At 36.9% G+C, this 14480-nt stretch overlaps 1 protein-coding gene across 1 annotated transcript in view; it reads left to right on the top strand.

Moving 5' to 3' along the window:
* The window catches only part of RYR2 (ryanodine receptor 2), a 758695-nt gene that overhangs the window by 355347 nt on the left and 388868 nt on the right, over positions 1-14480 (top strand). Inside the window, 3 exon segments of the mRNA XM_044000528.1 lie at positions 3670-3744; positions 4766-4922; positions 8216-8380. Coding sequence (XP_043856463.1) covers positions 3670-3744; positions 4766-4922; positions 8216-8380 — 397 coding nt within the window.

The following is a 14480-nucleotide window of genomic DNA, read 5'->3' as shown; positions in this document are numbered from 1 at the left end:
AGTTAAACTACTAATAGTAGAGGTCTTGGCACAATACCATCACTACCATGTGAAAAAAAAATACATGCTTTCTTGTCAGTTGTATTATTTGTATCTGTGAAAGTACAGTAAAATTACTAAAAACTGAATACCATGACTTTGTCCACAAAATTAGGACTGTTATTATTTGAAATTCCTTTGCCTTTTAACTAGGTCTTTTTTATCTGCTTCTTAATAGCTTATATTCATATAGCACTTTATGTTTACAAAGTATTTTATATACATTAGCTATATTTTATATAGCTTGTTCATTTTAAATCTGAGCAAGCTGAAGCTTATTCTTTCAAGCATAGAAGATTCTTTAGGGTGACTGCCTGAAGCCCTATTAATACTGACTTGTGATGTCCTCAGGGCTCTGGAATTAGAATTTACAGGTTGAAGAGGTTGTGTTTTTTTCTTCTCCACTCCCCCTCTTTTTTAGTTAGGTTTAGAGTTTATTGTATAGTGAGTATAAATATATGCAGTTTGTTATAGTGAATAGAGAACCAGCTCAAAGCCAAGAAGACCAGAGTTCAAGTTCTTCCTTTGACAGATACTGGCTATGTAACCCTGGGAAATTACTTATTCTCTCAGATTTCTAAATTGTCTATGACTATAAATTGCAGAGAAGGTACTGATTTGCATTAGTAAAAGGAAGTGATCTCTTCCTATACCAATGAAATCACAGGTCTAGTTTCTCTCTCTATCCTGTATATGCCATTTAAATATGTGTGTGTATGTATATATAGTGTCCGTGTATTAGTGACAATGATTGCAAGAGAAATCAGAGTCATTTATATATGGTGTACAAGCTTTAGTAGCCTAAAACTACACTAAAACTTTTGGAATACCCTGTGGAATTTCTGTTTACTCTGAAGATTTACCTCTAGAGATTTAAGTTTAAAAATAAGAAGTCATTTGTCACTTTATTAAAATATTTAATGCTTCCCTATGGGCTAGTTACTTTGTGTTTTGTCCTAATTTCTATTTTTCTCTGAAATAAGGAAATTAGCACATGGACAAGGGAATCAGAATAGTTAGCTTTGTCATTAACTCCTGTACTTCATCTTAGGTAAAAGTAATTGGAGCAGATCTTTGATTTTTTTTCCTGCTAGAATTCTTTGATGGCTTTAGTTATGTTTAATTGATTATGCTGCTATTAGCAAAAATGAATTGGAATTAGCATTTAAAAATCTATACAGGACTAAGCCTACCTTCAGGTGATGAGCCTGATTTTTGAGAAAATACAGTGTTTACTTTGCTCTTCTTGTTTATATCAGACAAACTGAACTAAATTTTTAATGCATTTTTTGGTGAAACAGGTGGGGAAAGTTTTCTGTTCTCTACACCATCTAACCCTGTTATGGATTCCATTTCCATTTCTCAGATTTGTATGACCATTCTTTATCCTGCCCATTTTCTTGCTCACTTTGTTCCTGTGCTGAAGTTTGGGGCTCAGGCAAGCATTGAGATTGCATTCTGATGAGATTGCCATCTGAATGATTTTGCCAGATGGATTGGCCTTGTTTCTCTCCATGCATAGACAATTAGTCGGTGTTGTTATAGCTTTCTCTGTACTGTATTGATCACATCTTTCTTTGTATCTGTCTTCAAGCCTTGGTGCTCAGCATCCCCAAGGAGTGAGATAAAAAAGCTGCTTTCAGACTCAGCTCCATGCTTTGGCCATTCAGTATTTTTTCTTTTTTTTGTCTTGGGTTGTTTGCAGAGCCTTGAATCTGTATCCATCCTATCCTTGGTTCCTTATGTGGATTAGCTGTTGTGGGGACAATACTAAGATGCTGATGGAAGATACAGTGTCAGAAATCTCCCTAACCCTCCAAAGCTTTTAGACTTCTTTTCCAGCCAAGGACTGAGGGAGACAGACTGAGTTTGAGGAACTCTCCTTTACAGAAGCATGGATGGAACTATTTTCTTCTGGATCAACATTCACTTGAAATTTCCAATTCCAACTAGCTCTGTGGTTTTAAATGGACCTTAGGGATTATGACAGAGTCCTTTGGACCGGACATGCGTAATTGACTCAAGGTCTGGTTTTATCTGATAAATTATCAGTGTTAAAGGAGTAGAGTAATTTGAGCCCCACCTTTACACAAGTAGTAGGCATATACAGAATAAATGACTTGCTCACATAGCTAATTAGTGGCTTAGGAACATTTCCTGTCATCCTATATCTCTCCTCCTTTTTATAGCTAAACTACTTGAGCTATCTTTCTACAGTAGGTGCGACGACTTCCTCTCCTCTCACTTTCTTCTTAACTACAGTCTGGCTTGACCTTATCATTCAACAGAAACTATTTTCTCCAAAGTTATTAATGATCTCTTATTGCCAAATATAATGAATAGCCTTTTCTCACATCTTTCTCGACCTCTCTAGCCTTTTAATTCTATTTCGTGACTTCTTCCCTCCTTTCTGCAAACACATACCCTTGGGCTATTCATTTTGACCCCATGCCTTTGCACTGGCCATTACCCATGCCTGGAATGTACTTCTTCCTTACCTAGAATTCAAAGTCCCTGATTTCTTTGAAAGCTTTCTTGAGTCCCCTCCTACATAAGGACTTTCCTGATTCCTACACTTCTAGTGTCTTTACTCCTCCCCAAATCCCCTCTATTTATTTTCTTTTTGATTATTTATATTTATGTTGTCTTCTCATAAATTTTAAGCTAATTTAGGTCAGGGGCTGCTTTATATCTTTGTATACCTAGCATTTAGCTTGGCATTTGAATAATCTAACCTTTATTTTTTCAGCTAGAGGTCTTTTTAATAATAAGAAATGTATACATTATTAATTGATGTTGTAGAATGTAGTGTAGTAAGCAGGACCAAACTTGTAAGTGATAGAGAGGTTTTGTTTTTGTTTTGTTTTGTTTTTTGGCGGGGCAATGGGGGTTAAGTGACTTGCCCAGGGTCACACAGCTAGTAAGTGTCAAGCGTGAGGCCGGATTTGAACTTGGGTACTCCTGAATCCAAGGCTGGTGCTTTATCTACTGCGCCACCTAGCTGCCCTGAGGTTTTGTTGTTCAGTGATATTTGCTTAGATTTTAGAACATACAGCTTGAATTTTAGTGGAATGGATCATGGTCTCTAACTTTTTCCATATCACTGCTAATAGTTATTGATGAATAGGTATATCTGTAATCAATATACTTTCCATAGTCATTTTTAAGGATGAAATATACAGTCAGTTTGTAGATAATTCTTTCTGGTTTTCTAAAATAGCTTCTGGCTCAACAGGCTACACATATAATTAGAAGACCTAGGAGCAATCAGTCAGGATATACTTTATGCACGGATTATAAAAGACTCGATGAACACCCATTAATTTTATTGGCTTCTTTTATACATTAGGTTGATAATGCTATCAGTGTGGAGGCCCATCTTTACATTTGAAGAGCATGCCTTTTTATATATTCATTACTTTGTCAAATCTGCTAATCTGCAATCAACTTCTTCATTAAGGCAAATCAATAGTGTCTTATGATAACTATTTCTAAAAGATATGCAGTGAAATTTTTTGGTTTATTTTTAAATGATTCCTGCAGAACATCAGGTGGAGGTAATACTTATTGCTTATATTATGTTGCAGAAAAACCTCAAACTCAAAGTATGTTTCTCATTTTTCTTAACAGAACAGTTCATTATGAAGGTGGTGCCGTATCCATTCATGCCCGTTCGCTTTGGAGACTCGAGACCCTAAGAGTTGCGTAAGTAAAAAAAAAAGGGGGGGGGGAGGCTTTTAAAATCCCTAGGATTTCAATAAATGTCTGTATCAGTTGCAAAGTTCTTAATTTGTACCTCCAAACTAGTAGTAAAGTTTCTGAGTAATGACTGAAGTCAGTTAGCTGAAACAATAACAACTTTAGCAAAGTTGCAGGATATAAAATAAACCCATTCCATACGTAACCAACAAAGCCCAGCAGCAAGAGATAGAGAAATTCCATTTAAAACAGCTGTAAACAATATAAAATACTTGGGAGTCTACCTGCCAAGACAAACCCAGGAACTATATGAATACAATTATAAAATAATTTTCACACAAATAAAATCAGATCTAAACAATTGGAAAAATGTAAATTGCTCATGGGTAGGCTGAGCCAATATGATAAAAAATACCTGATCATTCTGCTGAAACTAATTTCCTTATTCAGTGCCATACCAATCAAACTACCAAAAAATTACTTTACAGAGATAGAAAAAATAACAAAACTCACTTGGAAGAACAAAAGGTCAATAATATAAAGGAAATTTATGGAAAAAATGAAAAGTGGCCTAACTGTACCAGATCTCAAACTATGTTATAAAGTGGTAATCAAAACTATGTGATACTGGCTAAGAAGTGGAGTGGTAGATCAGTAGTAAATTATTGTAGTAACCTAGTGCTTGAAAAACTCAAAGACCTGAGCCTCTGGGTCAAGAACTTGCTATTTGACAAAAACTTCTGGGAAAACTGGAAAACAATATGACAAAAACTAAGTATAGAACAACATCTTCCACATATTTTTGTATATATATGATCTAATTAATGATAAAGTATTGATTATAGTATTGACTTTTGTGCCCATGAAAATAGTTAATGTAAAAAGAACCCATTTAAAAGAATATCTGGCTATCTCAAAAAATATTTCATGGTACAGTTCATATATTTGTACTTTTGACTATTGGAGATTAAAGTAATACACAATAACTTACTCAGTTTTAGAAGTTAATCTTAACTTTTCTTGTTAGATGGAGTGGGAGCCATATCAGATGGGGTCAGCCATTCCGACTGCGGCATGTAACAACAGGGAAATACTTAAGTCTCATGGATGACAAAAGCCTTCTACTCATGGACAAAGAGAAAGCTGATGTCAAATCAACAGCATTTAGTTTCCGGTCTTCTAAGGTAGGAAGCAATTTTTAATGTGCTAATCGTTCTTTCTTTCAATTCCTTCAGTTTTTTCATTCACCATAGGTTTTTGACCTTAAATTTCTTAGTAGGTTACATGAAAAGATTGAATTATAGTTAAAATTAGAAGAGAAACAGTTAACTGGAAGCAGTACCAGGTGATCAATTAATAAGTAATGACACTAAAAACAAGCAAAAAAAAATTTGGAAAGACTTAAGAATTATGACCAACAGAATGACCAACCACAATTCCAGAGGACTGATGATGAACCTTCGTCCCCACTTCATGATAGAGGATAGATTCAAGATATAGAATAAGACATTAAATTTTGGACATGGCCAAAGTGAGAATTTATTTTGCTTTATTTTGCACATTTGTTACAAACATTTTCTTTTTCTTCCTCTTCAATTAGTTGTGCTTGGGAGAAGGAATACAAATATTACTATGAAAAATAAAAGACAATTTTTGAAGAATTTTTTTTTATCATAGAAGTATTTTATTGTTTTTGTTACATGTAAAGATAATTTCCAACATTTGTTTTCATAAGATTTTTAGTTTCAAATTTTCCTCAAAAACCTCAAAAAAGAAAAAAAAACAGCCAAAAACTAGAAATCTTCATTCAGAAGTCACAGTTCTTTTTTCTGGATGTGAAGAACATTTTTTATCATGAGTTAGTTCTTTGAAATTGTCTTGGATCATTGTACTGTTGAGAAGAGGCAAGTCTATCACAGTTGATCAACACACAATGTTGCTGTTACTGTGCACAATATTCTCCTGGTTCTGCTTACTTCACTCAGCATCAGTCCACTTAAGTCTTTCCAGGTTTTTCTGAAATCTGCCTGCTCATAATTTCTCACAGCACAATACTATTCCATTGCATTCATATACCACAACTTGTTTAGCCGCTCCCCAATTGATAGGTATTCCCTTGATTTCCAATTCTTTGCCACCAGAAAGAGAGCTGCTATAAATATTTTTGTACATGTGGGTTCTTTTCCCATGTCCTATGATCTCTTTGGGATACAGACCTAGTGGTGGTATTACTGGGTCAAAGGGTATACACAGTCCCATAGCCTGAAGGATTTTTTAAATGCATAAAAGAGAATAGAGAATAAAGGCCAGAAATAATGACATGTAAGCAAAGCAACTTTGAAAGTTACATATTGAATTTATGTTTGAAAAGAAAAGCAATCTATACATTATAGAGACCCATAGTTCCATCAGTAGGCCTTTTCTATTCTTTGTATATAGAAATTCTCATTTTACTTATTTTTGTTAAGTTCATAATGATAAATAATTTTAATTTTAGAAAAGAAAACTGAGGAAATGGGAGGTTTTGGAATTTGATGGAACATCATTATGAATTTTGGATGGCCTCTAACAAGGGTAGGAGTTGGAGAAAAAGATGATGAGCTAGGTGCTGAACTCCTTGAGAAAGGAAGAAGAGTGACCCAGTATACAATAGTTACTATGATGTGGATTAGGTAGACTATTTTAATTGAGTAAACTTCAGATGAGGAGAAGTTGCTGAATGCTATTGGTAAAAGAGCATTTGGAAGTGTTTGTAAGGGAGCAGGGATATCCCCTCTAGAACCAGTGTGTTGGGGGTGTGTAAGAAGGTGTGGTCAATGATTGAACTGGATGATCAAGGGTACAGTGTCATTAAGAGAAGCTAGGACTCCATATGAGCAAAGAGTATGAAAGAAAGGGGCCAAGAATGAAGGGAAGTTTATTCACATAGGAACAGAAATTCTAGAGAGCTCATGGAAGGTACAGGTGGCCTTGATATGGATGGTTTACAGTTAAGGAGGATAGGGACAAAAGAGAGGAGGTATGAGTAAGGCATGTTTTTTTCATATGTGGCCAATTATTAATTGCAGATGAATTGTAAAATTTACAATCTCCATTAGGTGTTATAGAGAACACTGGGTTATGTCTGAATAGGTTGCCTCCAGTCTGCTCCTAAATTGCTCCTCCTCCTTCAGGGTGACTGGGATAAGGGTAAACTAGAGCAAAGCTCCTTAAACTGTGGGTCATGACCCCATATAGGATCACATAACTGAATGTGGGGGTTTCAAAAAATTTGGCAACAGTAAAGTTTATGTATACCTATTTTATATGCTCGGGGTTGCATAAAATTTTGGGGGGTGAAAAGGAGTTGTGAGTGGAAAAAGTTTAAGAAGCCCCCTGGACTAGAGGGGTGTAGTGGGCAGTATTCCCTTGCTGGTAGAGAGGACAACTTTCATTTCCAATTCTTTCAGCACCCACTGTATGTGAAGTTACTGACTAGTTTCTGGGAACCACACACAAGGCTGAAAAATGATATATTTGCTGTCCTTAAAAATGCTTATTATCTAATAGAAAGAATCAAACATATACACAGATAAGTGTAATACTCTGTGAATAGGAAAAAATCCAGAGAATAATTTTGGTTTTGGGCTAATTTCTATATTCTCCATTCTGAGCACTGTGATATGTATGATTACTTTGGTCTCTGTAACAGGATCAATATTGTGTTGTGGTAAGATTTTTTTTTTTTTTTTAGTGAGGCAATTGGGGTTAAGTGACTTGCCCAGGGTCACACAGCTAGTAAGTGTTAAGTGTCTAAGGCCAGATTTGAACTCAGGTATTCCTGACTCCAGGGCCGGTGTTCTATCCACTGCGCCACCTAGCTGCCCCTGTGGTAAGATTCTGAATAAGAATAGTTTCTCTTAGGGGGCAGCTAGGTGGCACAGTGGATAAAGCACTGGCCCTGGATTCAGGAGGAATTCAAATCCAGCCTCAGACACTTGACATTTACTTGCTGTGTGACCCTGGGCAAGTCACTTAACCCTCATGGGCAGGGGGGTGGGGGGAGAATAGTTTCTGCTAATAGAGAAATGCAGTAGCGGGGACAGAAAAATTATAGGATAGAGATCAGAATGTTGACTGGGTCCAGGAAAGGAGAGATTCTTATATTGCTAGTTACAAAGGAATAAAATCAAATATTGGAAAAAAAAGAATAGTCAAATAAAATTTCATGAAGATTTATATAATCACAATCATTTTTACTTTTGTTAATTTTTAGTGGATTCTTTATACATTTCAATAATTGTACATGTCATTGGAGTTTAAAATGCATAAAAAGAAGAGTAGGATTTCTGATTTGCACACTAAAACTAATTAATTAATGGAATGGGACTTAGAGAAAGAAATATCTTGATATTATTTTTATAACTATTCTTTGCCTTTCTAGTAAATCTTATTATAATATAATTATTAACATACAACATTTCTTTCTTCCCTCTAGGAAAAGCTAGACATAGGGATGAGAAAAGAAATAGATGGTATGGGAACATCAGAAATAAAGTATGGTGATTCAGTGTGCTACATACAACATGTAGATACAGGCTTATGGCTTACTTACCAGTCTGTGGATGTGAAATCTGTAAGAATGGGATCGATACAGCGTAAGGTATTATATTATATAAAAATTTATCTGATATTGTTTTGCATGACAAATTACACAGTAAACTATATTAGTAATGATTCTGATGTCCCATTTTTCAGCATTTATTGTATCACCTATTAATAGGCCAAATACCACTATCATGAATTCTTTAGCACAATCTAATTTTTATAGTGGAATTTTGTTACAATTATTAAATTGGTAGATTTTGACATTCCCAGTTTGTTGGAACACATAGCCTCTCTTTAGTTAATTATGAAATGAAAACAAGTACTCTAAAAATAGTAGGGAAAATTGTGTCATCACAATGTAATTATTATTAAAGTCACTTAAGAAAATATCTACATCTTTGTTTTTATCAAAAAGATATGCTGCATGTATCTGGACAGATGACATTTCCATCACTACTGTTGCAGTCTTCCTTGTCGAATTTATGACCCACTTCCAGAATTGATATCTAATTTCTTCATGGCTGGATGGGCCATTGTTTTCTCTTATCACAATATCATTTCTCTCTCTTTTTTGTCTTTTTTTTTTTAGAATTTTATTTTCCAGATTATATGTAAAAGCAAATTTTGACATCAATTAAAAAAAAAACTTTGTGTTCCATCTTTTCTTTCTCCCTTCCCACCCCCACCCCAAGAACTCAAACAATTCAATATAAATTATATATGAGTAGTTATGGAAAACAATTCTACATTAGCTAGGTTGTGAGAGAAAACAGATAAAGACAAAACTTCAGATTAAGGAATTGTCCAAAAAAAATGTGTTTCAGTTTGTTTTCAGATACCATCAGTTTTTTCTCTGTAGATGGACTGTAATTTTCATAAGTTCTTCAGGGTTATATTGGATCATTGCCTTGCTGAAAATAACCATGTGTTTCCCAGCAGATCATATTACAATAATGCTGTTATTTTGTATACAGTACATTTCTCTCTGCTTCAGTTAATGTGGGTCTTTCCAGGTTTTTCTGATAGCATCCTATTCATAATAATTTTTATATAGTACCTTGAACTTGATAGAAAATTTTTTTCACAATAGCTTAGCAGAGTAGCTACCATACTTGACAGATATATATGACATACATGACATTATAGTCAGTCATCAACTATTTCCTTCTATCCCATTCCATCCCAAAGATATTCTATTGTCTATCTTATTTTGCCCTATTCCTCCTCAAAAGTGTTTTGCTACTGACTGCCCCCTCACTCACTCTACCCTCCCTTCATTCACCCTTCCCTCCTTATCCTCTTCCCCTCCTACTTTCCTGTATGGTTAAATAGATTATTCTTCCCAGTTGGGTGTGTGTGTTATTCCCTCCTTGCGCCCACTCTGATGAGATTAAGGCCTTTGAGCTAATTCTGTTTTCTAATTTTTTCTTCCTCCCTCTCTCCTCAACTCTACCTATGAAATCAAACAATTCAATATATGTCATACATGTGGTGTTATGCAGAGCATCTTCACCTTCCTCGAAAGTGTTTTGCTTTTTACAGCTCCCTCCCTCAAACTTCCCTTTCCTCCTTCCCCTCTTCTCCCCATCCCCCATCTCCTTCTCCTCCCACTTTTCCTTAGGGCAAAAATATATTACTATACCCGCTTGAGTATGTATGTTGTTCCCTCTTTGAGCCAATTCTGATGATAGTGAGGTTCACTCACTCCCCCACTCCTTCCCCCTCTTCCCCTCCCCTCCATAAGCTTTTTTCTTGTTTCCTTCATGTGAGCTACCTCTCCCCATTCCACCTCTCCCTTTCCCCCTCCCCCAGTCTATTCCTCCTACTCCTCACCCATATTTTAAAGATGTCATCATGGGTTAGCTAGGTGGCACAGTGGACAAAGCACTAGTCCAGGAGGCCCAGAGCCCAAATCTGGCCCCAGACACTAGACAACCCACCCTGTTTGCTCCACAAAGAACAAGGATACACAAAGAATAAATGCTTTGCAAATACCATCCCTTCATATTCAGTTCAGACCTGTGTCCCCTGTGTATTCCTTACTGAAAAAGTTCTTATGAGTTGGAAGTATTATTTTTTCATGTATGAATGTAAACAGTTTAACCTTTTAATGTCCTTTGTGATTTCTTTTCCCTGTTTACCTTTTTTATTTTCTTTTATTTATTTCTTTTATTTTTTAGTGAGGCAGTTGGGGTTAAGTGACTTTCCCAGGGTCACACAGCTAGTAAGTGTTAAGTGTCTGAGGCCGGATTTGAACTCAGGTACTCCTGACTCCAGGGCCGGTGCTCTATCCACTGCACCACCTAGCTGTCCCCCCTGTTTACCTTTTTATGATTTTCCAGGGTCTTGTATTTGAAAGTCAAATTTTTTATTCAGTTTAGGTCTTTTCATTACAAAGGCCTGAAAGTTTTCTTTTTCATTGAAGTCCCATTTTTTTCCTCTGAAAGATTATATTCAGTTTTGCTGGGTATGTGATTTTTGGCTGTAGTCCCACTGGAATATCATATTCCATGCCCTCCAGTCCTTTAATGTAGATGCTGCTAGATCTTGCTTTATCCTTACTGGAGCTCCACAGTATTTGAATTCCTTTTTTCTAGCTGCTTGCAATATTTTCTCCTTGACCTGGGAGCTCTGGAATTTGGCTACAATATTCCTGGAGGTTTTCCTTTTGGGATCTCTTTCAGGAGGTGATCAGTGGATTCTTTCAATTTCTATTTTAGCTTCTTCTTCTAGAATATCAGGGCAATTTTTCCTCACAACCTCTTGGAGGATGGTGTCTAAGCTCTTGGTTTTTTTTTGTTTTGTTTTGTTTTGTTTTTTGCAGGGCAATGGGGGTTAAGTGACTTGCCCAGGGTCACACAGCTAGTAAGTATCAAGTGTCTGAGGCCGGATTTGAACTCAGGTACTCCTGAATCCAGGGCGGTGCTTTATCCACTGCGCCACCTAGCCATCCCTAAGCTCTTGTTTTGATCATGGTTTTCAGGTAGTCCAATGATTTTCAAATTATCTCTCCTGGATTTATTTTCCAGGTCAGCTGTTTTTCCAAGGAGATATTTTACATTGCCTTCTATTTTTTCATTCAATTGGATTTGCTTTACCGTGTCTTCCGTTTCTCATAAGGTCACTAGCTTCCATTTGTTCAATCCTAATTCTTAGGCAGTTATTTTCATCAGACAGTTTTTTAATCTCCTTTTCCATTTGGCTTTTCAAACTGTTGACTTTTTTCTCATGACTCTCCTGCATTGCTCTCATTTCTCTTTCCATTCTTTCCTCCTTTTCTCTACATCTTCTTTCTGTCTCTCCTACTTTCTCTTCAGAGTCTCTTCTGAGAGTGTCCATGGCCTGAAACCAGTTCGTATTTTTCTTGGATGCTTTGGATGTAGGGGCCCTGTAGTTGATTTCCTCTTCTGAGGCTGCACCTTGATCTTCTTTGTCGCTGAAGAAACTTTCTATAGTTCTGAACTTTCTTTGCTTGCTCATCTTTTACTTGACTTTAAACTCCACACTACTGTTCCCAGCTTCAGAGGGTCCCAGGTGTTTTGGTTTGAGGGAGGGCAGGTTTTACTCTTGCCTGGCCTGTTCTGTTCTGAAGATAACCTCAAGCTTTCTTACTAAACAACCAACCATAAAAGCTCTCTGTGGTGTGGTTCGTAGCTTCTGCAAGCCTGCGCCCCCCCCCCCCCCCCCCCCGCCTTGGCCTTCTTCCCCCCCCCCCCCCCCGCTGGGGTGGGACAGCCTCATTCCTCCCTAGGTCCTGCTGAGTATTGGTTTTTTGGTCTTCGAAGTTTAGGGAGTCATATCCTAGAAACATCCCATGGCAAGACAGCATGCCTTTCATTTTTTTTTATGTCAGGTCAATACAAGCTGTCTCAGTATTCCTTAGCAAGATGTCACTAGCCCATTTTTTTTTCTTCCTCCTGTGCCCAGTATTAGATTTCCTCTTTTCACTTTTAAATGCTTGTTGACTAATGGATTAAGTAATGGCATCTTTGGATCCTTACTACATTAACCACTGGGTAGTTAGCTACATGTTAGAAAATCCCATACACACGGCAGTTTGCTTATGCTCCACTGGAATGGAAGTAATGGGTGAATGTCTAGTTCCGTATAGTTATCAGAGCCAGAGTCCTTCAGTTTCTCAATTCTACTTCTCTCTAGAGGGTAACATCAAAAAAAAGTGATGGTATCGGGGCAGCTAGGTGGCGCAGTGGATAGAGCACCGACCCTGGAGTCGGGAGTGCCTGAGTTCGGATCCGGCCTCAGACACTTAACACACATTTACTAGCTGTGTGACCCTGGGCAAGTCACTTAACCCCAATTGCCTCACTTAAAAAAAAAAAAAGTGATGGTATCTATCGGGGCAGCTAGGTGGCACAGTAGATAAAACACTGGCCCTGGATTCAGGACCTGAGTTCAAATGTGGCCTCAGACACTTGACACTTATTAGCTGTGTGACCCTGGAGAAGTCACTTAACCCTCATTGCCCCACCAAAAAAAAAAAGAAAAAAAGTGATAGCGGGTAACACCACTTGTCTTAGGGTATGTGGAATTGTGGATCTACTAATTAGACCTGAGCCCTAACCCATTGTTTTATACCTTCCTCTTTTTTGAACATACTGTAATGAATGAGTCCTAGGCTTTTGACCTTGATGTAATGGAGTTGGTTCTCCTAAAAGTTTACGTAAGTACTAGAATGCTGTATATGATGTTTTTAATCCTAGCATAGAACTACTAAGTAAATAAACATTGTTTAATAATGAGGAGATATCAGATAATAAACTTTAAAGATATACTGATTCTCTTTAAGTCCACTGCTGTCCAAGCCCCAAGAAGTCACCCAAATATACGATATATCTGAATCAAATAGTTTTAGGACATAAAAAATTTGAGGCATCCCTCGGGCAGGCAAAGAAGTATAAGATCACAATTCCTATAGAAGGTCCAAATCACACTTCTCATAGGACCAGGCATTAGGTGAAGGACATAGAAACTGGAGTCAGTCTTGACTCAGTTATGGTATGTTCTCTGTATATAGGCTTTGTTATGAAATGGGACTCAGGAGGGTTGGTGCTTCCCATTTCTTGGTTGTATGGTTGCTGGCAGGCATCTCTGAACTCATCTCTCTCCATCTGACATATTGTGGAATAATAACAACCTCTATTAGTGAACCACGTCACATATTTCTATGTCCCTTTTTCTTTGCATTTGGCTACCACTCACTCTAATGTTTGTGTGACGTAACTTTCTGTCTCATTCCCTAAACCTAAATACTCCACTGCTCCTTCATAGCGAGGAGGAACAATGTACAGGGATAGATATGAGTGTGTCACATCATCATTCTGTGAAGTACAAAAAAACCAAAACCCTATTTGCTTCTCCAGCTCAAACTTTTTTGAGGCAACAGTCTCAAATTTGTTAGATGACTCCAAAGTCAAATGTGTTAATGTCCTGTGTCTCTTAACACAGACTATAAACTTTTCTCTTCCTCTTTTGATCCTATTTCCTCTTTGTTTTCCCAGTGACACATTTCTTTTATTATTTTAATTCTCTGTGTCAATGCATAGAATAAAAGGAAAGATTTCTTGATTTCATCCATCTCCTCCGAGAGAAAGACTAACTTGTGTTTTATACATGTGCCTATAGCCCTGGCATACTACCTAAAAGTGAGATGCTCAGTTATCCATAATTCTTGCTGTTTACTCAAATGGAAAACATTACAGCAAACTGCTTGCTTATTCAGTTAATTCATTTCACTGAAAATTTTGTTACCGGAAAGCAGATTTTGCCAATCTTTATCCAGAGGGTTTTAGTCAGCATGTTATATTCTCTTATTTGCTCAGCCGTGTTTCATCTGTGAATAGCAGACTCTTGTTTATACTACCATGTATTCTGCAACTACCTTTGAGAAGGTATTTTGTATAAATGTAATCTCTAGCTACTTTTTGCCTCTTCCTTTTTCAACTATTCTCATGCCACACTCACAGACCCTTAAAGAGTTTACTTGCAATTTACCCCTTTACTGTTTTAGCATCTTCAGCTTTGTTAGCTAAAACTACTTTCAATTTTAGACTCCATATACAGCTTTATAAACCAGGTAACATGGTAGTTGTGTCAAATGACCTAATGAAAATATTTATGTACCATATCAGTACAAG

The sequence above is a fragment of the Dromiciops gliroides genome, chromosome 4 (assembly GCF_019393635.1).
Source record: "Dromiciops gliroides isolate mDroGli1 chromosome 4, mDroGli1.pri, whole genome shotgun sequence".
Lineage (NCBI taxonomy): Eukaryota > Metazoa > Chordata > Mammalia > Microbiotheria > Microbiotheriidae > Dromiciops > Dromiciops gliroides.
Note: the sequence above shows the minus strand (reverse complement) of the source record. Positions and strands in the feature narration are given on the sequence as shown.